Source organism: Cannabis sativa, chromosome 3, assembly GCF_029168945.1.
Source record: "Cannabis sativa cultivar Pink pepper isolate KNU-18-1 chromosome 3, ASM2916894v1, whole genome shotgun sequence".
Lineage (NCBI taxonomy): Eukaryota > Viridiplantae > Streptophyta > Magnoliopsida > Rosales > Cannabaceae > Cannabis > Cannabis sativa.
The window spans coordinates 7,484,930-7,510,563 of NC_083603.1; the positions used below are offsets into that span (position 1 = coordinate 7,484,930).

Here is a 25,634-nt window from a genome sequence, read left to right on the forward strand (position 1 = left end):
TTGGACTCATCTACAAACAACAAAAGTTCAGCACCAACATAGAAGGATACAGCGTGCCGACTATGCCGGGGACAGAGACAGCAGAAAGTCTACTTCATCTTACATGTTTCTACTAGGAGGAAACTGTGTGAGTTGGAAAGCCCAACTCCAACCTGTGGTTGCACTTTCAACAACAGAATCAGAGTACATATCAACCACAGAAGCTATTAAAGAAGCCATATGGATGAAAGGACTTTTGACAGAGATCAAGTTACTTAAAGAGGTTCCTAGAGTGTACTCAGACAGTCAAAGTTGTGTACACTTATGTAGGAACCCTGTGTTCCATGACCGAACTAAACATATAGAGATTAAATATCACTTTATAAGGGACAAGGTGACTCAAGGTGAGATACAAGTGGAAAAAGTTCCTACTGAGGAGAACCCAGCAGATATGGGAACTAAGGTGGTAACTCTCAACAAGTTCAAACATTGTATGAACCTATTGGGAGTTGACATAGGATGGTAAATGGACACATATTCAAGCAATGACCCTCAAAGACAACAACAAGTAAATAAAGCAAAGGCAGAAACTTTTTTGGACTGCTAGTATGGAAATTTAGGTGGAATTTGTTGGATAAATTCCCATACTATTGTCACATAAATAAAGTTACAAGGAAAATAAATTAGACCTCTTTATAAAGCCTCAACAGACCATTATAACTCATAGAGTTGTCGGTTCTGTTTTCCTAGGCTTAGGTCTTTTATTTCTTTACAATAAAAGGAAGCAAATAAATATCTCAAGACTCTAACAAACTCTCAGCTATTCAAGGAAAAATATCTCAACAGATTACAACTACTTTTCTCAGATCAGAAACAAACACAACAACAACAACAACAACATTATAAATAAGTGGTTCAACCTTCCACTTTGGGTAAGAGACCATTTCGGCCAGCAGTGAAAAAGGGAATGCAACCTTTGTTTTCCTTGTGTAACCCACCTCAGAAACAAGAGAGAAAAAATAGAGAGAGTTAGTGAGAGATATTGTAAGGAAAACCAAGAGAAATAAAGTGAAGAAAAAGAGATTACCTGCTGGGTTTTGTAGCATGGAATCTCCATGAACTTGCAACCGGTTTTGACAATCATAGTGAAGAATCAAGCGTCTTTGAGGGAAGCTTGACGGAGATGTACTCTTGATTTCAAGGGGAACTCCGAGATCAAACTTTGTTGTGTTCTTCTTTATTTTTCTGTAGTGTTATTTCGGTTTCTCTCTTCTAAACCAACAAAGATCATTTTAGATCTTTGTTGCTACTGGTTCTCTCTCTCTCTCGGTTTGTTTGTGTGTTTTGAAGATGTGGAGAAGTAATATACTCGGCTATAATAGCTACTGTTGTAGCTCGAAGAAGAAGGAGAAACAAAGAGGCTCGGCTGGGTTGCTTTGCAGCAAAAAGAAAAGAGGAAAGGAAGAAATAGGGCCGGATGGTTTTTGTTTGAAGAGAGAATAGTGTTTTCTAGGGTTTTGAAAAAGAAAAGATTGATTTTATATTAAATAAATGCAATAGGTTTTTGAAAAGATAAAAATCTGATATTCAAAGGGCATATCCGGTTTTCAAAAAGGAATATTCCCTTGTGATCCGCACCAAGGGAGAAAGTCAGTTTTGCCCCTAGAATGTGACAGTTGGGGTGTTGGGTGTAGGGGTAGTTTTGGAACTGGCAGCTCATTTCCTACATTGTATAATGCCACAAAACTCCCAACTTATAAGCAATTGATAAATTTTGAGAATTATGCCTTTTGCTAACTTTTGAAGTAATTTTAGGGTGAAATTGTGAAATGCAATCTGATCCTAGAGATAAAAAGAAAATAAGAAGAGAGATTGAAGCTTTGAAGAAACCTCCAACAATTTTTATTTTTATTGTTTAGTTTATTCAATGTTATCATTAATTTTTCAAAACTCAAATTGATTTAGAGTGCATAATTATTAAATATAGTGTTTTTAAAAAAAACAAAAAAAAAATTATTAAAGAGAGATTCGATTTAGAGATGACAATATAATCCACGATTACATGTACCCATTATTATTTGATTTGAATGGTGAGGGGAATAACTGTTTAAATGGAAAAAATTGCACCGTACATATGCGGGTATAGTATTAATATACACTATCCCGATATATATTGAATATTTTTTATTAATTTATTCTATTTAGATGTTACCATATTATATTTATAGTTTATTTTGTGAGAATTTCATCAAATTTATGGTTATTGTCATTAATTTTCTTAATGTTATGATATGTTTAATAAATAAATACATATACATGATTGGATTTTGAGTTTGAAAAGCATTTAGAATGTTTTTCAATGCAACAATTTAGAATGATGTTTAATTAGATTTTATCAAAATTAAATTAAATTAATAAATTTTTTCTTTTAGAAAATTGCAACTATTAACGGTTATGGTTATGGGTAAACATGGTTTTCCCCTAATAATCTACTGATTAATACTTGCACTATCATCGATAATTACTGGGGTGGATATGGTTATATAATTAATCTATGGGGATGGGAATGATAATTTAAAAATTGTCCTTGACATTGCCATACATTCGAATGAGAAACTTGCTTTTTTATTTGAGCAATATATAATATTACTAAAGAGTAAATTATGGTAAAATTCTCAAAATTTTCATTTTGCTTGCACTTAATCCCTAAAACTCAAATTTTGGCGGCATAACCCCCAAAAACTGTTGTACTGTTAGCAAAAATACTCCTCCGTCCTCTTGATCCCGTTATTTGCCTACGTGGCCCACATTATCCAATGCTAGGTAGACTCATGCGTGCCATGTCATTAATAATTGGCTAATTAGGTTTTTTGACTCATGAACTTTGACATATATTAAATTATGCTCCTAAACTTTTCAGGTCGTTAAGAATTTCCCCTGAACTATTGAGATTGTTAAATTTAATAACTGTTGTCTAATTTCATTCAATTTTACTAATATGGTGATTGTCCACATACTAAATCGTGCCCCTCAAACTTTGATATTTACAAAATTATGCCCCTAGACTTTAACATGTACCGAATTGACCCCATAAATTTTCATCCACGTCGGACTTTCTTTAGTGAAATTGGACAAAAGTCCTTAAATCTAACAATCTCAATAGTTCAAGGGAAATTTTTAACAACTAAAAAAGTTTAGGGGGCATGATATGGTACATATCAAAGTTCAGGGAGTAAAAATTAAAATTAGTCTTAATAATTTAATGACATAGAAATTAAAAAAAATGAGTTTTTTTTTTTAACTAATAGCTAATTAAAATGAAAAAACAAAAGGAAAAAAATAAAAGGAGAAAAACACATATTAAAATTAAAAGACACATTAAATTAAAACTGAAACGGTATAGGACAATACACACAAAATTAAAAGCATGAAACCATATTAAAACCAAATTATAACTGTAAATCTAAACATAGAAAGATATAGAGAAGTACTTGAGAAATCGAAGGAAACCCAGAAAAACCAAACTACAAATTATCACTATTTTCGTGAGAAATTGAAATAAACTCAGAAAAACAAAACCCAGCCAACCCAAGAAGAGATTCATCATCCTTGTGGGGGGAAACGAGAAACCCAACCAACCCAAGTAGAGATTCATCATCCTCGTGGAAAATCAAAAGGAAACCCACAAAATTTATGGAAGGAGAAGGTTTTTGAAATGGCGTATCTTCGTCGAGGTGAAGAAGATCCTCCTCCCGACTACAGTAAGTCCTAGATCCATGTTTTTTAGGGGTTTTTTAGTTTTCAAAAAATGTTGGTGTTGTTTGGGCAAATCTTAGTAGAATGAGTTAATGGGGGGTTTTATACTAAATTTTCTGTCGGTAGTAGCTTTAATGGTTTGTGGGATTTGGGTCTTGTGGTCCACATTCTGTACAGTGGTTGGATATGATATTAAAGTGGAAGATTTAAAATTATTGGTAATAACAGATTAGTCAAAGCCTATTGTGAATCTTTGGTTGTTGTTTTCTTCAATAAGAATTTCCACATGTTTTTTTTTTTATATATATTATTCCTTGTCTGTTTGTTGGCATTGGGACATTAATTGCAATCGGGAATTAATTGTTATTGGGGGTTAAGTCAAAATGTTGGAGAAGTTTAATTAGTTTTGCCTAGGTCACCTGTAAGCTTAACTATGTGCTTATACTTATATATTAACTTTGCAAGTTTGAATTTGGATAGTTTCACTGTGAAATTATTCCATGGTGGTTATCGGTTCACCCGATGTGGCTAATATAAAATATGAGAATGGTCGAATTGCCTACTTTGATTTATGTGGTTTCAACTTTCAATGGATTCAGCAGGCTCCATCTTGAAGAAATGGCTTAGGAATTGGGATGCATATTCCCTTTTGGTTTTTTGTTTAAGTCAAAAGGGAAGCACCTGGATATGTGATTTAGGGTTTTTAAGGAAAGTTAAATTAATATGATGTTGGATAATTTGAGGGGTAGAAATTACAGGGAGACCAACATATATTTGGTATTGCCAAATCTAATTTTTGCAGTTGAATGGAGACTGGATGAGGAGGCAATAAGGCATGTCCCCCAACCCCAACATGCTAAATTGGACAAGTGCATTCTGGAGGAGTTGCCATCTAACAGTGATTTAGTAGCAGATGTTGTTGTTAATTTGAAAGGCCATCATGATCGCAATGATGAATTCTTCAACAAGTTTTTTGCAATGGGGTGATTTAGCAGCATAGTAGATTGATGAAGAGGTAGATTCTCGTGAGTGCAGCCCCAACCAAGTAATATCATGTATGAGATTGATTATTTCATCCTCTTCATCATCAAAATTTGAGGAAGATGATGATGCTGCTGCTAATGATGATGGAGATGATGATGTTGCCGCTACTGCTGATGATGATGGAGAGGATAATGATGATGCTGATGATGATGGAGATGATGACCATGATGATGGAGATGGAGATGAAGGAGATGGAGAAGTTGATGATGATGGAGATCCACTTGATGATCTATTTATTTATTGTATACAATTATATGTGGTCAAAACATTTTTTTTCTCTTTCTCTCCCCGTCTCTCTTTCTCCCCCACTTTTTATGTGGCTTTTTGATATTCCTTCTAAATGTGTCCTCCCATTCTTTCTCATTATCATCGTAATCATCTTCTTCTTAAATAAAAGTTGATACCCATATCTTCTTATTTTTATTTTTTTGTTCTTTGGATTCTAATTTCAGAAAAATTCAGGAAAGGAGATAATATATTTGGTATAATAGATGTATTCATGGTGTCATCACACAGTGAAGACCTTCTGTTATCCCTATTCTCATATAGGTTCTACGTGGAAGTAGCAAAAAGAGTGCCACATCAAATTGTATGGGAATATCCCAAATTCCCCTTTGTTTCAAGATAGGATTAAGGAAGGCATCGAAGTATCCATGAGATCGCACCCATTGTGAAGGTGGAATTGATCCTTGAAGTTGTAACCTAATGATTCCAGTGTTCGAAGGCATACACGAAACACGGGTCTTCCAGAGGTTCTTAGGACTTGGCTATTCTAGGAGGTCTCGAGTAGTACTTCCTGGAAGCCCCTTGCGACCTAACCTATAGATACACTCGACGGTTACACCTCGTCTAACACCAAGTCAGATCTTATCCCCTGTGTCAAACCATGGATGTGCGCGTATGTACCTCTATAGTGCTTATTGTCCAGTGGCTCGTCTGGGATATCGTTTTTAAAAGAGAAACCTTTGAACAACACGTGTCCATGTCCTCACATGATAGCCTACGTCAATTAAGCACCACACAATGAAAGAGCTACCTACCAAATCAACGGTTAGATGGTCTTGTAATGTTTTATAGCCTCATTTGCGTGCTGAGTAAGGAACCCTAGTGGGGTAAGAGAGTATGCTCTCGCCCACCTAGTGGCCTATAAATACCTCTATTTTTATGAATAGGAGGTACACAATTTTTACTTACAAAAACCCTGCTAAAATTCCTAGAGAGCTTTCTTCTTAGAGAGAAACAAAATGAATACAAAGATTGTCATTATAAACACTTGTAATACTCAAACATTTGCCTAAGAAGGCTAATACTACTGACTCGTGGACTAATGATCATTAACGCCTGAACCACGGAAAATATCTATTTGTCTATTATTTAATATTTTGCATTTCCTTAAGCTCTTATTAATCGATTTCTAAAAATATCGGTAAATATTTTGGCGCTTTCATTGAGAGTTGAGGAAAGTTAGTTAGTTGTTGATTCACTTCAACTATGGTGAATACACGAAAGAACACCAACAAAAAAACTCTGTTGGACACAGTCACAGAGGAGGCCCACTTTCACACCTCTAACCTCCAACCAGGTGGCGTCAGAAAAGAAGGTATGGCTCGCACCAAGAACCAAGGGGAGGATACTGAAAACGTGTTTGACGACCTTGATGATGGTCAAAACCTCGAAGGAGGTGATGAATAAGGTGAAGCTGATGACTATGTAGAGATGGGTATTGCAAAGACCGATATCACTATGACCAGTCTATGACCCAAACCTGTTGCAAGTGACCAAAGACTTAGAGACAACTCAGGTGCAGTTGGCTGAACAGAAAAGGCTCATCGCGAAAATGAAGAAGATGATGGAGTGTCTACAGAGTAAATTTAAAGATTTGGCAGAATCTGAAGATGAACCCCTCGGTGGAAATGTTGGTCGAGGAACGTGCCTAAAAGAAAATAGAGGCTGAGACCTCGAATCCTCGCAAGGATAAGGCAAAAGCAAGGTGGGCGAGCCCTCACAAAAACTTGCACATAGGCCTCCAACTGCGGCCGGTCAGCCCTCAAGGGCGCAGAAGGCCACCGGTGCTTTTGAGCCCGGGTGCCCTTCTAACCCTAGAGGCAAAGCCACGCCAAAAGGACACGATGCGAAAGTACCCACACATAAAGGGCGAAGGTACCACCCCAGCAACTCGGTTAACAAAGATGGTAGAACAGTCATGGGATAATCCGAAGACAACTAGTCTACTACAGACCTTCAACGGCGATTAGATGCCAAATATGAAAAATACAAAAGTGAGAAAGCAAGGCCATGTAGAGGTGACCTTAGAAACCATATGAGCAGTAAGATGAGAGGGCGCGACCTCCTTGAGAGCGACACCAAAAGGTTGGAGGAATAAATTGCTACTTCGACCAAGTTGGTCAAAAAACAAGTGGAGCGTTATCGAATTCGGAAGATGAGGATCTGGAAGCCTGCGTAAGGAGAATTACAGAAACTCCACTCCCGGAAAACTCTAAGATGTCTCACATCGAGTTATACGAAGGGAGAATCGATCCGCGAGCGCATCTAGCAAAATACAACAAAATGATGCAAGTCGCTCGCGTCAGTGATGACGCCAAATGTTTATGTTTCTCCTTGACCTTGACTAAGTCCGCAGAAGATTGATGGAAACGATTACCTCCAGGATCGATTGATAGCTATAAACACCTGCAATCAGCCTTCCGCAAACAATTCATCATTGCGCGAGACAAATGGAAGTTAGTTCACTTACCAACATTAAATAACATCACAATGAAAGCCTAAAGGATTTTATTCAAAGAATGATGGAGGCAGCTGCCAAACACAAAAGTCAATGATGATATGAAGTTAATGGCCCTCCAGTCGGGATTGGCTGTAGGCTCCCTGATGTGAGGAGAAATGCAAAGGAAAAGAGCTAAAACTTTGAGAGAGTTCATGGCCAAGGCCCAAGGTATCATCAACCTGAAAGATGCATACATACAAGCCTTCAGAGTTGCTCTTGCTCCAACTCCGTCCACAACTGCTCCGAATTACACCTCAAGTTCCGGCTCTAGCTTTACCAATACCTAGAGCTCAGTTTACTCCATCTATTTACGAACCTACCATTTTTGGTCTTGCCCCTACGCAGACTCACTTTTTTGGGTACAGGGCGGCATAGACCGGATGTAACCTAGCATTAGGACAAGCAAAGACTGAGGTCCTGGAGTCCAATGCAAGCCACTCCCAGAATAAGAGAGGGGGAAAGAGTCATAACCGCAATGATTCTTTGATGAAACAGAGGAAAGAATATGACCCAAATACTAATAGACTTACGGAAAATGTCTATAAAGTTACCTATAACATGGTCTACTACAGGAAACCTCTACGTATGTCGCATGGAGGTGTGCGAGTACCATGGAGAGAAGGGTCACACCACAAATGAGTGTGATTATTTAAAGGATGAGACTGAAATATTATTTTGAGCGGGACATTTGGGATAGTGAATCTGTATCCTAATTATTTATCCCGAATAGGGGAAGGTACACGGACATGTGATAATTCCAGGACAGCAGAGCGCTGTAAATCCTCCGCAGGGGGTAGGACACTCTCAAGCTCTGGGAACATAGTTGCCCGCCCTTCCTGCTCCATCAACTCCAGGTAGGGTGGCATTACTTGCCCCGAGATTGGGAACCCCGTATGCTCCCAAACTTGCTCCGCCACCGGTAGACGAACATGTTGCAACAATCTCTGGTGGACCTCATCTCCTCAGAAATACCCGTAATTCACAAAAAAGATATCTAAGGGAAATAGAAGATGGGGAAGTGTGTGCCCTGGTGCAGTCTCTTGCTCAATGCCCTAGGATGTTAAATCAACCCATCACTTTTACCGAGGAAGATGCTAAGAATGTGCATTTCCCCCACAACGATCCACTTGTAATTAATGCATAGATCGCTAACAAATGAGTCTTCAGAGTTCTGGTGGATAATGGCAGCTCTGTTAACGTTTTTTTTTAAACTCACATTCTAGACAATTGGGCTCACTAAAGCAAATTTAACCCCTTGTCCCATTTAGCTTCAGGGTTTCAGCGGTGACATCTTAATGTCAATGGGTAAGATCCAGCTGCCAGTCACTCTCAAAGGGAAAAATGAGGTGAGTGCTTTTAAACACTCAAACTTTGTTGTGGTAGGTTGCCTAATCGCATATAATTCCATATTAGGGCGACCAACCCTCGTAGATTTTGGGCCGGTGACCTCTGTTCAACATTTGTGCATGAAAATCCCCTGTGACAATGGATGCACTGGCACAATAAAAGGCGATCAGAGAAGCACAAGAAACTGTTACAATGTTTCGACGAGGATCGTGTTCATGGTCCGAGAAGAAACACTTGTTGCTTCTGGAACAGAAGACTTGATGGATACTAAAACTATTTGGGATGAGTTTTTAGATGAGTTAGACCCAAGAGTTGGGATTGAAAGAAATTTGGAACCAATGGAAGAGGTAGAAGAAGTGAGTATTAGTGAGGATGACCCCACGAGGACTATCAGAGTGGGAAGAAATCTACCCTCCTCCATAAGGGAAAATGTCATAAATATGGTAAAGAGGAATCAAGATGTGCTAGTTTGGAGCCATTCTGACATGACAGGGATTGATCGCAATACCATTTGCCCCGCTTTGAATATCCAAGAAGATGCCACCCCTGTTTGCCAAAAAAGGAGGCCCTTAGACCCGGTCAGGGCTGAAGCAGTAAAGGCAGAAGTGGACAAGCTAACTGCTAATGATTTCCTCTAGGAATCATTATACCCAATATGGGTTGCAAATCTGGTATTAGTTTTGAAACCCAACGGCTCATGGAGGATGTCCATAGACTTTACAGACTTGAATAAGGCTTGCCCAAAAGATTAGTTTTCGCTTTCACAGATCGATCAAACGGTAGACGCCACGTCTGGGTTGTCCCCTGCCATTGACTCCGTGAATGCGTTGGAATGAGGCAATAAAACCATATTGGCGCAATAATTAGGTGGTCACCAACCCCTTGACTCTCAACTCTATCTTAAAAAAGGGCTCATAAAAGGCGATTCTTTGTTTTGACTCCTCTGTGAGCTTCGTTCTAGGAACATATTCTGTAAGGAAGGGATGCATCAAAAGAATTGACATTATGTTTTGAAATGAAACTATACTACAAACCATCAAGGCAGTAAAAGTTCAAAGGACTAAAAGATGATACCTAGAATTTTGAAGTCCAACGAAAGTGCTGGAACTCGCCTCATGGGGAAGCTGGTTGTGAAAAACCAGTACTCACAGTAGTCCAGACTGTGAGAAGAAGTGCTCGTGGGACATTGGACATTTAATCAAATTAAAACATTCCGATTACCTTTCTTAGTTATGTAAATTAAATAATATGATTCTGATTTTCTTTCTAGACAGTTTAGTAAACAACATAATAAAATATTATTTCTAATTATTTTTCTATTTTAATTCGATTCATTTCTCTCATTGATTATTCAGATGCCGTATATTTTAAGGAGTACAATATAATAGCATTACCATATATGAAATCTAATAGGAATGCTAATTATTTGAAAAAATAAAATAAAAAAAAAATTCAACATTGTGTATTATTTTGAGAGAAAAAATATTCTAATAGCCAAAAATAGAATAATGATAAAATTTGGGGAAAACGAGTAATTAAGCAAAGTATAGGAAGGAAGGTGGGCGAATTGGAAAGCTTTGGGGTTTGAGTTTGGGTTGTGAAGCGTAAAACCCAAAACCTTAAACCTCACACAAGAACCCTCGAACGTTTCTCTCTCCTCCTTCTGCCGCCAAAACCTTCTTCTTCGCCTTTCCCATCGTCACCTTCTCACTATACCACCTTTCTCTTCTCCAGCATCCTCATGGCTAACACCACTGAGGTATCACTCTCTCTCTCTCTCTCTCTCTCTCTATGTGGCAAAAACTTGTTTTTTGTTTGTTTGTTTTGTTTTTGTGGTTTCGTTGGGTGTGAGCCTGTTCTTTGATTCAGGTTTTTTTGGTGAAAGATGGAAGCTTTAGTCAGTTTGAGGTTTGAATCAGTGGAATTTGTTTTTGAGGGTTTTTGGGTTCTGTTTCTTTTGCAGGGTGCGACGGAGTCAGTCGAGGCGGTTCAGTTCAGTTTCTATACAGATGAAGAGGTTCGTAAGCAGAGTTTTGTAAAAATTACAAGCCCAAATTTGCTTGATAATGTGGAGAGACCCATCCCCGGTGGACTCTATGATCCGGCTTTGGGATCTTTAGATGAAAGAACACTGTAAGTGTTTCTTCATGTGCATATTGGTTAAATTTTGATTTTGATTGTATTGCTTATAAGGATAACGTTATTGTTATTACTTACTATTATGGTTTCCATTATAAATTCTGCTCTGGTTTGTGAGTTGTTTATATGTTTTTTTTTGACCTAAAGTGAATGGATTGGGTGAAGTAGAAGGAGCTGCAAATTGCTTTAATGTGAAGACTTAATTTATTTTTAAACATTTTTTTGAAAGGTTCACACTGTCACCTAAAAGATATTATTAAGTGAAACAATTCTGTAACATTGCAGTAGTTTGATTTTTACTTGTTGTTGGGTTTTGTTACTAATGATGTTAACTAAGTAAATATACTTTGCTCCTGTTTCAATGCAGATGCAAATCTTGTGGTCAGCGTTCATTTAGCTGCCCAGGTCATTGTGGTCATATTGATCTCGTTTCTCCGGTCTATAATCCCATGCTATTCAATATCCTTTACAGTCACTTACAAAGAACTTGTTTCTTCTGTTATCAATATAGGTCGGGTCCAATAGCGGTAAGTGTAATGTGATGATTAAGATATGTGAGTATACTATGATTATTTTATGGGGTTTTATGTATTTTTAAGCCTGCACATCTTCCTAAAATCGCTCTTTTTGACATGTTTTGTTTGTCAATCAAGGTTAAGAAATGTGTTTCCCAGTTGGAACTTATCTTGAAAGGTGATGTTGTCGGGGCAAAGGCCTTAGATTCTGATTTGCCTGACAAGTCTTCTGATCCAAATGACAATGTTGGGAGGAAGAGCAAGTATGCTGGTGTCAAGAATATAAAGCAGCACAAATGGACCTCTTTTGAGCTCACTGAAGCAATGACTGTTTTGAAGAACTTTATGAAGCTTAAACCTAAGAAATGTGAATCTTGCGATGCATATAATCCTAAAATAGTCAAACCTACTTTTGGATGGTTTCACATGGTAATCTCCTTTAATCTTTGGTGTTTGAAATTCGATTGTGATTGCTTTCTTTTTGATTATTTATGCACACATTTGATTTGGCTTATTAGAATTGCACAGTTTGTGGCAGGGGAGTCACATCATTGTCACATTTCTTAGTTTCTAAATAGGTTCCTATTTTATTGATGGCTGTAGGAACCTTATAATGAACAAGATATTAGAAGTAATGTTATGGCGGGAAAAAAATTAAAATGGCCACTTGTAGATGCAGAGTTGTTGCCTGAGGAAGAAATCATTCATGATTCACCAACTGAAGGTGGTGATGCTATCATGGATACTCAAGCTACCTCTACAAAGAGTCGTAAAAAAAGTGAAGAGTGCAACAACACTGGTGAGGAATTCAAACAGAGAAAAGCTTTTACTGGACCTCTGTTGCCACAAGAGGTGTGCTTCTTGCTTGGCTGCCTTAATTATTAAGCCTTAACTTTTCCTTAGTTATATTCTCTGTAAGCGTTAAAATAAACCTACTCTGATTAATTTCTGCATAATTAATAATTAAATATTTTGCTCTGTTTCCAAAGGGATGAATTGAATTCTCTGCTTTTGTGACAGGTTAAAGAGATTATGAAGCTCTTGTGGAAAAATGAGGCTGAACTATTTACGTTAATTAGTGACATCCAGAGTCGGGGAGTTGGAAATAAAGCAGATCAATCTATGTTTTTCTTAGAGACTGTTCTTGTACCTCCAATCAAATTCCGCCCCCCGTCCAAGGGTGGTGATTCTGTAAGTAGTTTTAAATCTATACAGATGGCCCTATCTTAGCTTCGCAAATAAACCAGTTTATTGAGTTTGTGAAAATTTGCTTCTATTAGAACTTTTCTTAAGAAGATTCTGAACAACCTTAACATATGACTGTTTTTTTATTAAGTTTTTTTTTTTTTTTTGTATAGATTATGAGAGTAAGCTGTTTCAATGCTTAGGCATGCATTCAGTGCACTTTCACATTTTTGAAGCCACAATTTAGATGTATCTTTCCTTACGGCTTCTGTTTAATGTAGGTGATGGAACATCCTCAAACTGTTTTGTTAAGTAAGGTTCTCCAGGCCAATATTGATTTGGGAAACGCTCATATTAATAAGTTGGAATACTCGAAGATTGTACGCAGGTGGATGGATCTTCAGCAGTCTATAAATTTGATGTTTGATAGCAAAACAGCTGCTGGTGAGTTTTTTCTTTTTTCCCCTTACCGTTCAGATTTGGTGTTTAAGTTATGTATTACTATTAAGTGGTAAATCATACCCGGACTCCCTCTTTTTTTGGGTTAAATGTACTCATAGTTTTGTAGTTTTGCTTTACTATATGGTGGAAAGCAGTGTAGAACAGCAGGAAGTGAGCACACTAGGGGTAAAAAAACAAAGATTAAAACAATCATATAAGAAACACTAATCTCTGTCCGGCTTCACTTTCAAAACCACAAAGACATTTTTTTTTTCTTGTTTTCTGCAGTTAAAATTTTTTTTGGTGGCAAATGTCATCATTGTTGAGTTATTGGGTCGTTGTGTTTGAGATAAGATTTGTTACCCTTCTTCTTGTAAAGAATAGCCACAGTTTATTTTTATTTATTAGATCCCACCAATGCCTTTGTTTCAGAAAGTAAAGTGAACCTATCATGTGAAAGCATAAATAAATAAATGATAAAGCTTTGAAACATATCACACACATTTTAAAGGTTTAGGTAGGATGAATTTGGAAATGTTTCTTTTGGTGCAAATTTCTAGAATCTCGTTTGTTTTTCCTTTTGGGGCATTGAAAATATTACATTTGCAAAAGAAGTTTTGAGGCAAGCAGTTAGAGTCTTCATAATTCTAGGATAGTCTCTTCACACATGCTAGTGCGTATTTTTTCTCTCAGCTTTTCCATTTTGTTGAGGGGTATCAGTTCATGAAGATTGTCCAACCAAATCCAATTTGCTTGGCTATGAAATCTCTAATATTTTCACTTAGCAATTCTCTTTTGATTTCAGGGAAAAAAAATGCTGCTCCAGGAATAATTCAGTTGCTGGAGAAGAAAGAAGGCTTGTTTCGACAGAAAATGATGGGGAAGAGAGTTAATTTTGCATGCCGGTCTGTCATATCACCAGATCCCTATTTGGCTGTCAATGAAATTGGAATTCCTCCTTACTTTGCTCTAAGATTAACATATCCTGAAGTAAGCTTTACAATAGAGCTTCTGTATTGCCTGTGTTTTTTCTCTTGCTATTTATACTCAATCGGCAATGATTTGCCATGTGTTGGAAGATAGATTAGAGTAATTAGATGTATATGCTCTTTTTTTTTCCTTTTCAATCTTTAGTTTTAAGTAAATTTGTAGAGCTATAATTTTTTTGGGTCATGATGTATAGTTTCTTAATTATTATTTATTTATACATTTTGAAATTTTGCAGAGAGTTACTCCATGGAATGTAGCGAAGTTAAGGGATGCTATCGTCAATGGTCCTGAAATTCATCCTGGGGCTACACACTATGTAGACAAGATGTCTACTATCAAATTAGCACCAAGCAGAAGAGCACGTATTTCAATATCGAGAAAATTACCTTCTTCTAGAGGGGCTATTGTGCAAAATGGAAGTAGTTTTGATAATGAATCTGAAGGCAAGTTTGTACATCGTCACTTGCAAGATGGTGATATCGTGCTTGTCAATCGACAGGTATAACTTGTCTTGATCTTTTTTTTTCTTCCTTTTCTATTATGGATGTGTGCCTCCAGCAAGACATGTACTTACTTTTTTCGGTAACTATCTTCAGAAGCAAATGTGCAAGTCTTGTCTCTATCATACATTATTGTCCACGAGTTATGGCCTCCCATCTGTTCTCTACTAAAAAAAGTTTGGGTGTTCATTGGTTTTATGTTCCCTACTTAATTTTGCTTTAGGCACTGTAATTATTGTTACAGAGAATTTGGAGTCAAAGACTTAGTAATAGAAATGCATAATGTCTCATGGATCATAGTGTTTAGTTAGCAGTAGACCTATGGAGGTGTTCTGCAGATAATATCTATTTGTTAAACTATTTCTTTCTTGTTCAATAACATAAAGATGTAGAGCAGCGGAAAAAGTGGTTTCTCTTTGATGGTTAGTTGCGGTCCTATTTAAAAAAAAGTGCTTTCTGTTGGATTTTTGAAATTTAATTTATAGGTTTGCCGTTTTTGCTTTGTTTTTTGATTGCTCTGTGGGACATGAAACATGAGTTTTTCTATTTTTGTTTTAAAATCCATAGTTATATTTCAATGTTAGTTTTGATTTTTGTGTTGCAGCCTACACTTCACAAGCCCAGTATAATGGCCCATGTAGTTCGTGTGTTGAAGGGAGAGAAAACAATTCGAATGCACTATGCAAACTGCAGGTTGGTAACTCATACATGATACGTGTTATAGATATGGACATGCATACAAACGCCATTTATACTTGTATCTATCCATATATGCTTGTATGGCATAATTTTACTTCTACTTCTAGAGAGTAGAAGAAGAGAAGTATATTCTGAAGTTTTTATAGTTGTTGGTTGGATAGTTTACTATAAAAGAGCATTTAAAATCACAAAAATATGTTTTGATTGAATAACTGTTTTCTTTAATTAGAATAAGGATAAAATAGGAAATCTACTTCTAAAATTGGGCAATAATTTATTTATTTATTTTTGATTTCCTTAAAACTTAAAGCATCCCTTGTTTTTTTTCAAAAGAGCTTCGTTGAGAAACTGGGGTTGACTCATTACCTCTCTACGGTAGCTCTTAATCTCTGAAAGTGCTTTCAAAGTCATGCCAAATAGGTTGTTCGATAGCTACACCTACTTTTTATATCTATATACATGGAAAGTACCCGGATGATCTAATTAGTCTCTAAACGCAATGATGTCAATTTTAACAGCTGGGGGTCCTTAATTCATGTCTGTTTGCTACACCTACTTTTATATTTATATTTGTATATGGAGGTTTTTTGGGGGTGATCTAGAATAATCACTAATTCTTATGACTTCATGCTGAATCATAAGATCTTTAGTGGCTTAGGTTGTTTGGGTGGCCTCACAAATTTGTTTAAAGCCATTAATTACTAGTACCTATCAATAATGAGATAGAATTACTGTAGTAGCACCTTTTGTGTATCTATACTCAGAGTTCTTTTTCCGATTCCAACTAGTACTTTTTTTTAATGTATTCGTTGCCATTACAGTACTTATAATGCTGATTTCGATGGTGATGAAATGAATGTACATTTTCCGCAAGATGAAATTTCTCGTGCAGAAGGATATAACATCTTAAATGCAAACAATCAATATGTCAAGCCTACTAGTGGCGAACCTATTCGAGCCTTGATCCAGGTTAGTTTTACACATTTAATTTTAAAAAACAAAATGTAGAAGTTTTTGATCAGCTTATCAACAATCTTACAATTTTTTAGGATCATATTGTGAGTGCTGTTCTCCTCACAAAGAAGGATACTTTTCTAAATCGGGATAAGTTTAACCAGCTTCTTTATAGTACTGGTCTTTCAACTACTAGGTCAAGTGCTTCCTCCAAAAACTCTGGGAATAAAGTTTTTCTGGCAGATTTCGAAGTTGAGATTCAATCCCTTATGCCTGCTATTTGGAAACCAGAGCCCCTCTGGACAGGAAAACAGGTAATTAATGCTAATTTTCTATACAATCTTTTCATTTCAGCATTGCAAGTTTATCTGGAAACTTCGACCTTGTGAAGCATAACAATTTCTGGCTTAGATGTTGGCTAAAAGAATTTTGAAGTTTCTCAATTGAAGTATTTAATCACATTTTGTTAGGATGTATGCTTGAAAAGCTGACTATATGTTTTTATTTCTTATTTGCCTCTTTCCAGGTTATTACTGCCTTGCTAAACCATATCACTAAGGGGTTTCTACCATTTACTGTTGAAAAGAGTGGGAAAATCCCCCGTGACTTTTTTAACAGTAAAGCAATTGATGATGAAACAAGTAGGAAAAAAGAAGTTGATAAAGATGGAGAAAAGGAATCAAAGAAAAAGAGAAAAGCTGATCATTCTGAATCAAAGAGAAAGGAAGATTCGATAAAAGAAAAAAAATCTGATAAAGATGAATTGAAGATGAATGAAGAGCTTGAGGAGGACAAATTATTTATCTATAAAAACAACTTTGTCCGTGGTGTCATTGACAAGGCTCAATTTGCTGATTATGGTTTGGTCCATATAGTTCATGAACTCTATGGCTCAAATACAGCTGGTGTTTTGCTTTCTGCATTGAGTCGTTTATTTACTGTTTTCTTGCAGGTTGGGCATTGTTTATTTTGAAACCTATTTTTGTCTAGTATGGCTTTCATTGTCTTTCAAATAAAGAAAATTTAGTTACATAAGCTTGCTTGATGTGATGTTTATTACCCAGATGCATGGATTCACATGTGGAGTTGATGATCTTTTGCTAGTGGAAAGTAAAGACAGAGAAAGGAAGAGTTTACTTGAAAAGTGTGAAGAGGTTGGTGAAGAAGTTCACCGTGAGTTTGTTGGGGTCAAAGATAATGAAAAAATAGGTGCGTAAATGGTTTATATTGCTTTTGCGCCAAAAAATAAAGGTTTGTACAGGTACATCAAAAATTGATTTCTTCATGAGAAGTTTCAAATTCAGACTAGAGTTCTTTATGCAGAAGCTGACCAAGGGCTATTTGGATATTACACTTTCAAACTTAAATATATTATACTAGGAGAAACTTCACCAAATAGGCATTTCATGTAGGTTGTGATTTTGAACCCTATGTTATCTTGAGTCTTGTTTCAGAGCATGCTGTTAATTGTCGCCTGAAATTTATAAGAAATATAAGTTTGCTCCCATTTATCTTCTCTCCATGTTTATCACTGTTTTCATTAGTTACTTGTATGGGTTGATGAATAATCTTAATCTATTTGGGTTGCAGATCCCTTTACCCTGCAACATAAAATTGAAAAAACTATTCGTGTAAATGGAGAAGCCGCCTTGGCATCCTTGGATCGGAAAATGATTAGTAGACTTAATGATATAACAAGCAAATCTGAGGAGATCAAAGGGTTGTTGTCTGTTGGATTACTAAAACACCCTAGCAAGAATTGTATTTCTCTTATGACAACATCTGGGGCTAAAGGTGGTGCTGTAAGTTTCTTTCGTCCTGTAGTGTTTTTATGAGATGGTTCTTTATGAAGTTGATATGATTTCTTTAACATTTTTCTTGTCTTTATTGTTGTTCATTGTATGGCTAAATGTGTTTGATGCTTTTTTTTTCTTTTTTTTTTTGTGTCTTGCATTATGCATTATTGGACGGTGATGCTGATATTGCATTTCAAGATGAGAGATGTCAATCTTTGAGTATAGGGCTAATTGAGCCTGAGGCTTACTTCTTAATCTCAGTTGTATTATATGAGTATGCTATTATCAACTTTAGCGTGATATAATATATAATTTAAGTTTTTTCAGCTTGAAAAAATTTCTATTACGAGTATCATATTAATTGACCAGGATGTATGATATCGTATGTGCCTTGATATTAAGAGTGGAAACACTGTATTGGATTTTTATTTTCTCTACCAATTTATGCTTTGAACAGGTGAATTTCCAGCAAATATCTTCACATTTAGGCCAACAAGAACTTGAAGGAAAGCGAGTTCCTCGAATGGTTTCTGGAAAAACATTACCTTGCTTTCCTCCCTGGGATTGGGCATCTCGTGCTGGAGGCCTTGTAGTAGATCGCTTTCTTTCTGGTCTTCGCCCTCAGGAGTATTACTTCCATTGTATGGCTGGTCGTGAAGGGTAATGTTTGTTTGAATTTCTTAAGCAGAGAAACTATGTTTTGTTTTGTGTTTTTGTCTAAATTGTATATTGGAGTTATCATGCACCAGGTCAGAAGTATAGTCTTCTTGAACCGAAGCCCTTCTTTCTTTTTTTTTTTTTTTCTGGCATGATTTATGATAATACAAACTGGTCAATTTGTAGTTAATTGGAATCTGGTACCCTGCCTCAGTTGCGTGTACCCTCTGTCAGCTTTATTTTCCTAATGATGAATTTGCTGTTGTGTAGATTGGTTGATACAGCAGTAAAAACATCTCGCAGTGGATACCTGCAACGGTGCTTGGTAAAAAATATGGAAGGCCTTAAAGTGAACTATGATCATACTGTTCGTGATTCTGATGGTTCAATTGTTCAATTTCGTTATGGAGAAGATGGTGTAGATGTTCATCAAACAAGCTTTCTTGCAAATTTTGAAGCACTGGCAGTGGTGAGAATTTGTTCATTTTATGTATAATTTTTTCCCCTGATAATATGAATTTCCATGCTAAATAGAATTTTATTGATTTTTATTCAGAATAAAGAAACAATCTTCAAGAAGTGTTGTCGCCAATTTGAAAAATCAAATCCTTACATTAAGAATTTGCCATCTGTTCTTGAAAAGAAGGCAGTAAAACTTATAAAAAAGTTATCATTGGAGAAAAATCATAATGGCTCAAATCAGGATTTATTGAAGTTAATGGAGCATAAGTATCTCTCAAGTCTTGCTCAACCGGGAGAACCGGTTGGTGTTCTTGCTTCTCAGTCAGTAGGAGAACCATCAACACAGATGACGTAAGTTTTATTTTCTCAATACTTAATTTGATCTTATAGAAAAGGCTCTTATGTATGTGGTTGTTAGGTCTGTGCATATCATTGACTTCTTACACTCTTGCTAAGTCATTGTATCTATCCACTTACAGAGTTTCATTGCAAGTGTTGTTTATTATTATTATTTTTTTTTGAATAACTTTGTTTATTTGGATATGAATTTTCTCTTCAGGCTGAACACTTTTCACCTTGCTGGTCGAGGTGAGATGAATGTGACCCTTGGAATTCCTCGTCTCCAAGAAATCCTGATGACCGCTTCTAAAGATATTAAGACTCCAGTTATGACATGTCCACTGCAAGATGACAGATCAGAGTAAGTAGCTTACAATTTATTTGATTTTGGACACTAGGGTGGCGTTTGGTTGGGAGGAATAAAAACATAGAAATGGGAATGGAATGAAATAAAATTTAAATGCATAAAAAATTGATAAAAGAATCATTAATTTTTTTCTCATGTTACATTGGAATGGTCTTTCCTTCCATTTTAAAATGGAATAGTCATTCCATCAAAATAGTGGAAAAGACATTCCATTGGAATGACATTCCGATACTTTTAAATGCAACCAAACAAAGAAATAGAATGAAAATTGTTTCCTTTCCATTCCATTCCATTTTATTACCTCCAATCAAATGCCACCTAGATGTTTTCCTTTCCCTTGTGTGTGATAATTGGCAGCAATGTGCATGTCAAGTATTCAAGTTATTAATGGTTTTTAATGCATGGAAGTAACTAGGTAGTGCGGAAATTTCTTGAGTTAGAGAAATGGAGGAGACAGGCTGTTTAGTGTTTATTAGAATTCATGTAGTCTCAATTCACTAAGGCTAGCTCGGTGATGAGGGAAGGATAGGGTAAGGGTGGAGGTCCTAGGTTCGAACCTAACCTGGGACCTCCTTGTTAGTGTTCTTGTAGTGGCACCATGCGTGCTGACCATTTCCAAGGAAAAAGAAATCAATCGAGGAAAATCAAATTTATTTGTGATAATGTGCCAGCTGCTTCATTTCATCTTCTTTTGTTGAATATGAACATAACCTGCAATATGGATGCATTGGTTGGCACTTTATTTATTTTTTATCTTTTATCTGCAGGGAAGATGCGAAAAGTCTCGCTAATGGTCTGAAGAAAGTCACTGTGGCAGACATTATTGAGAGTATGACAGTAACTGTTAAGCCATTTGCCCTTGAAGATAATAGAATTTGCCGTATTTATAAGCTTAAGATGAAGCTTTACAAACCTCCAGTTTATGCTGGTATCGACACAGCTGACTGGGAAGACACCCTAAGTGTTGACTTTGTTAGGGCGTTGGAGGATGCAATAGAATCTCATATAAAGTTGCTCAAAAAAATTAAGGGAATAAAAGATGTTGAAGTAAAATCTCAATCCGAGGGTCCAGATGAGAATGATGAAGATTCTTCCGAAAGATCTCGACGTGAGGAAGAGGATGGTGATGATGGTGAGGATGATGGTGAAGGGTTGGATGATTTTGGTTCGGATGCACAAAAACGAAAGCGACAAGTTACAGATGAGATGGATTATGAAGGTAGCTCTGGAGAGGAGGATAATAAAGAGGATGTATCAGATGATTCTGAAAGTGAAAATGATGATGGTAACAACAAAGTTGAATTTAGCAAGGATGACAAAAGTGGGATTCTGGAATCTGAAAATGGACCACCTGGAAGTCCTTCAGGAGTTGGAAACTTGTCGACGTCAAAATCAAAAAAAGAAAAGGTCAAAGCAAGAGCCAAACCCAAGAGGAACAGGAGATTTCTAAATAAAATTGATTCGGACCGACGTATTAAGTTGAAGGTTACGAAACAGGACTTTAAGATCCATTTCAGAATTATAGAAGCCCATATTCTGCTGGCCCAGGTACTTCCACGTTTGCCCTCTACCACAAGTATTCATTTCTTTGTCTAATAATCTTAATGTGACAACCAAATACATAAACCTGATTTCTTTTCTTGATCAAAGGAGGATGTACAGTTTTTCTTCAATATGTCCACTGCTTCTATATGTTAGTTTAATGTTATTTTGTCTTTACTTTGTTCAATTCCATCAATCTTACAATCATAGCTAAACCCTGAACCAGTAAAACCCACTTTAGAAAATAGTGTTGGTTCTCGGTCTACTTAAGACATTTTGTATTTGTCCTTACGCAAAAAAACAGAAAACTGATGTTTAAGATAGGCCAGTTGCTCCTGCAATAAAATGTGTCACTCTTGACAGTATTCCGGTTTTGTGTTTGGTTTTTCTTCTCCCCTGATCCATTCCAGAAAATACTAAAATAAATAGAGGTTGTGGTGGAGTATTGTTCAAAGGCTTTATCTCTAGGCCCTTTGCATATCTCTGACTCTAACCCCATTTTACGTTCGATTTGATCTTATTATGCAGATTGCTCAGAAGGTAGCCAACAAGGTACACTTTGAAAGCTCTGGAAAATTCGATCACTGTCAACAAATCACTTGCAAAGAGAATCAAGTTATTTATTATGGGAAAGATGTTAGAAGCAGGGAAGATATTCCTCTCAAAGAAAAAGACAAAATTCCAGCATTGCAGGCAACTGGGGTAGACTTCAATACATTTTGGGAGTTGAATGAAGTTCTTGATGTCAGGTATGTATACTCCAACAACATTCATGCTATGCTAAACACATATGGAGTAGAAGCTGCCAGAGAAACCATCATTAGAGAGATTACAAATGTTTTCAAGTCATACGGAATCTCTGTCAATATCCGGCATTTGACACTGATCGCTGACTTCATGACTCACACCGGTGGATATCGGCCAATGAACAGACTCGGGGGAATCTCAGATTCGGTATCTCCTTTCAGTAAAATGTCTTTCGAGACAGCTTCTAAGTTTATTGTTGAAGCAGCATATCATAGGGAGGTGGATGAATTGGACACTCCATCTGCCAGGATTTGTCTTGGATTGCCAGTTAAGGGAGGAACTGGATGTTTTGATTTGATGCACAAGGTACAACTTTGATATTTCCTTTGCCTCTTCTCTTAGTGGTTGTTTTTATTTTCACTTCACAATTTTGCCTTGTAAAATCTCACGATTTTGTGTTTAGAGAAGTCATTTATATCATTGAGGTTATCATATAACACATTCATTAATTTAGAGTTTATAATTGGAGACGTTCCTAATATTAAAAAAGTTAGGAAATTACTTTGTATACTCACTTTATTTTATCTGTTTTAATTTTTATCTTCATTTTTATATTTATTAAGATATATCAATTTTTATCTATTATACCCATTAGATTAGTGTAAATTATGTGCTATATAGAAGGCAATGATATATTAGACAACCCAGCTAGATTTTAATGAAATATGATATGAAGGTATTTTTGATTAATGGATACAAAAAGGTAGTATTCTTATTAAAAAAAAAAAGTAGTATTCTTTAACTTATTCCCTTTTGTAGGACTATAATTGGACATTATAACAAAATAATTGTTGTTATTCTTAGTGAAAGGGAAAAAAGAGTATTTGTTTTTTTGTTATGAATTTGAAGATGCTCTTTATTTAATTAATTATTCTTTGTTGTGGACAAATAAAATTTATTACTAAGACAAACTACAAGGTACTAAAATGGTATAATTCTATATATGAATAAAATTTTGCATTATATGGGTAAACTTTATTTTGATAAATTCATGTCATCATATTGTTGTTCATTCATTCATGAAAATTTAGGATAACGTTCAAATAATACATTGGCAAGTTTTTTCAATACTTGTAAAGGTTATTCTATTCAAAATAATAATTAATCACGTATAGGATGATTTTTGTATCCTTCTTTCATTAAGTTTTCAAAAAAATTGTATCACACGTGTACATATTATTTTAGTCTGAATAAAATCCTTGTAATCTTGGCATCTTAAATCTTCAGAACATTAGTTTGTACCAACATGAACGATTCTCCCCAAATATGTGTTGAATTATAATGAGAAGCATGTATGACATCAAATAAGTCCTTCATCAAGGGCATGACTACTACATAGAAATTTCAAAAGTATTGGGAAAAGACTTTTTAGTTTTTAGGCTTATGACTATTCCAATTTTCTTGGACTTAAGGTACAAAATGGAACATTATTTTCTTAAAATTTATAAAATTGATCAATATATGATTGAAATTGAGAAGGTCCACAAGCTTTGTTATAACAAACTGGATGAGCATAAATCTGTGTTTTCAGGTTGAGAGAAAGATATCAAAAGGATAGGTTATTAGTATTAGGACTGTTTATTGGATCACATTTAATATTTTTAGGCGTATTTAAAGATAATTCAATTATGCTTTGGGTGTTGGATTTTGCCAATTGATCCATTCCAATTGAAATTGCTCCTTTTGATGCATCTATGTACATTTGTTGGATTAGATTAGATCAAATCCATCAAATATATTATGTAATTAAGAGTGTAATTCTGAATCTATAGTGGAGTCAGAAGAAATTAGTAATTAGGAAAATTATTCATATATTTCGGGAACTACATATTAATAGTTCGGTTACATAAGCCCATGATTCCCATATTATACTAAAGGGAGGGAAAATTTGAGGAGAAAGTAAGAGAGAAGGTTTATTTGTTAATTAAGAGATTATGAGGTTTTAATTAATAAATATATTTAAATAGTAGATTTTATTTGATAATTGTAACGTCCCCGCTTCAAGCCTCCATTGGGTCCTTACACCCACGGAATGAATGGCTCTTATACACGAGTACGCCACTCTGGCTGCTTCCTGGATTGATGACTGGCCCTACAGACCAACACGAGTGTTTCCAGCATGCTTTGTCCTCACTCGCACGCTTCCTGGGAAAACTTCCCAGGAGGTCACCCATCCTTAAATTGCCCCAAGTCAAGCACGCTTAACTGTGGAGTTCTTTCAAGATGGGCTACCGAAAAACAAGATGCACCTTGTTGACATAGGTAGTACCAATCAATCCATTTAAGCTCTCTTCAACTGTGTAGTCCCATACCTACACAGTCTCAGAATCATCCCACTTGACCTTCCCCAGGCGGTGTGGGATTGCACGGCTACCGGTGTTTCCCCTTACGGATCACGGGACTACTGACTGTCACAATCACCCCCCCCTTACGGGGTCCGACGTCCTCGTCGACCACACTTCCGGCTGGGTCAAGGCTCTGATACCATTTGTAACGTCCCCGCTTCAAGCCTCCATTGGGTCCTTACACCCACGGAATGAATGGCTCTTATACACGAGTACGCCACTCTGACTGCTTCCTGGATTGATGACTGGCCCTACAGACCAACACGAGTGTTTCCAGCATGCTTTGTCCTCACTCGCACGCTTCCTGGGAAAACTTCCCAGGAGGTCACCCATCCTTAAATTGCCCCAAGTCAAGCACGCTTAACTGTGGAGTTCTTTCAAGATGGGCTACCGAAAAACAAGATGCACCTTGTTAACATAGGTAGTACCAATCAATCCATTTAAGCTCTCTTCAACTGTGTAGTCCCATACCTACACAGTCTCAGAATCATCCCACTTGACCTTCCCCAGGCGGTGTGGGATTGCACAGCTTACCCGGTGTTTCCCCTTACGGATCACGGGACTACTGACTGTCACAATAATTATTTATAATTATTAAATAGATAAAATTAACATTTGAATAATTAGGATAGAAAAATGGTATTTAAAAAAAAGATGGAAAGTTTCATTAAATGAAATAAATAAGGAAACTTACAAAAATATTGACTTTTGGTCAAATTTTTACAAAAATACTGCCACACGGCAGAAATAACTTTATACTGTCTTGACCTATTTTTTTTTTTCTTTTATACTATAAACACCAAAAAAAAAAATGAGACCTCTATCTTTCACACCCACAAACAGAATCACTACAGGAACACTAGAACAATCGAAAAACAACTATTAATTCCGGTGAGATTGAGAAAAACAATGAAATCGATGTCAAAAAAATAATCATGGCAAACCAATTGTAAAACAACACTAAAACAAATCAAATAAAAGAAAG

The 25,634-nt window shown here is 36.2% G+C and overlaps 1 protein-coding gene across 1 annotated transcript; it reads left to right on the plus strand.

Annotated features, from left to right (window-relative positions):
* The first annotated feature begins 10,473 nt into the window (after positions 1 to 10,473).
* Positions 10,474 to 22,858, plus strand: LOC115708716 (DNA-directed RNA polymerase I subunit 1). The gene is made up of 21 exons (XM_030636715.2): positions 10,474 to 10,670; positions 10,875 to 11,044; positions 11,418 to 11,577; positions 11,704 to 11,994; positions 12,169 to 12,417; positions 12,586 to 12,756; positions 13,032 to 13,194; positions 13,997 to 14,181; positions 14,417 to 14,680; positions 15,286 to 15,374; positions 16,202 to 16,349; positions 16,430 to 16,648; positions 16,861 to 17,286; positions 17,399 to 17,543; positions 17,925 to 18,136; positions 18,588 to 18,790; positions 19,058 to 19,256; positions 19,344 to 19,600; positions 19,809 to 19,949; positions 20,723 to 21,503; positions 22,026 to 22,858. Exons 1-21 carry the CDS (start codon positions 10,653 to 10,655, stop codon positions 22,620 to 22,622), a joined length of 5,088 nt encoding a protein of 1,695 aa, XP_030492575.1. The 5' UTR covers positions 10,474 to 10,652; the 3' UTR covers positions 22,623 to 22,858.
* The last annotated feature ends 2,776 nt before the right edge of the window (positions 22,859 to 25,634 follow it).

Bases quoted from the DNA above. Each gene is read 5' to 3' on its own strand.
- LOC115708716 (XM_030636715.2), top strand. The intron at 11,995-12,168 runs GTAATCTCCTTT...TGATGGCTGTAG, and splicing joins CTTTTGGATGGTTTCACATG to GAACCTTATAATGAACAAGA. The intron at 12,418-12,585 runs GTGTGCTTCTTG...CTTTTGTGACAG, and splicing joins GACCTCTGTTGCCACAAGAG to GTTAAAGAGATTATGAAGCT.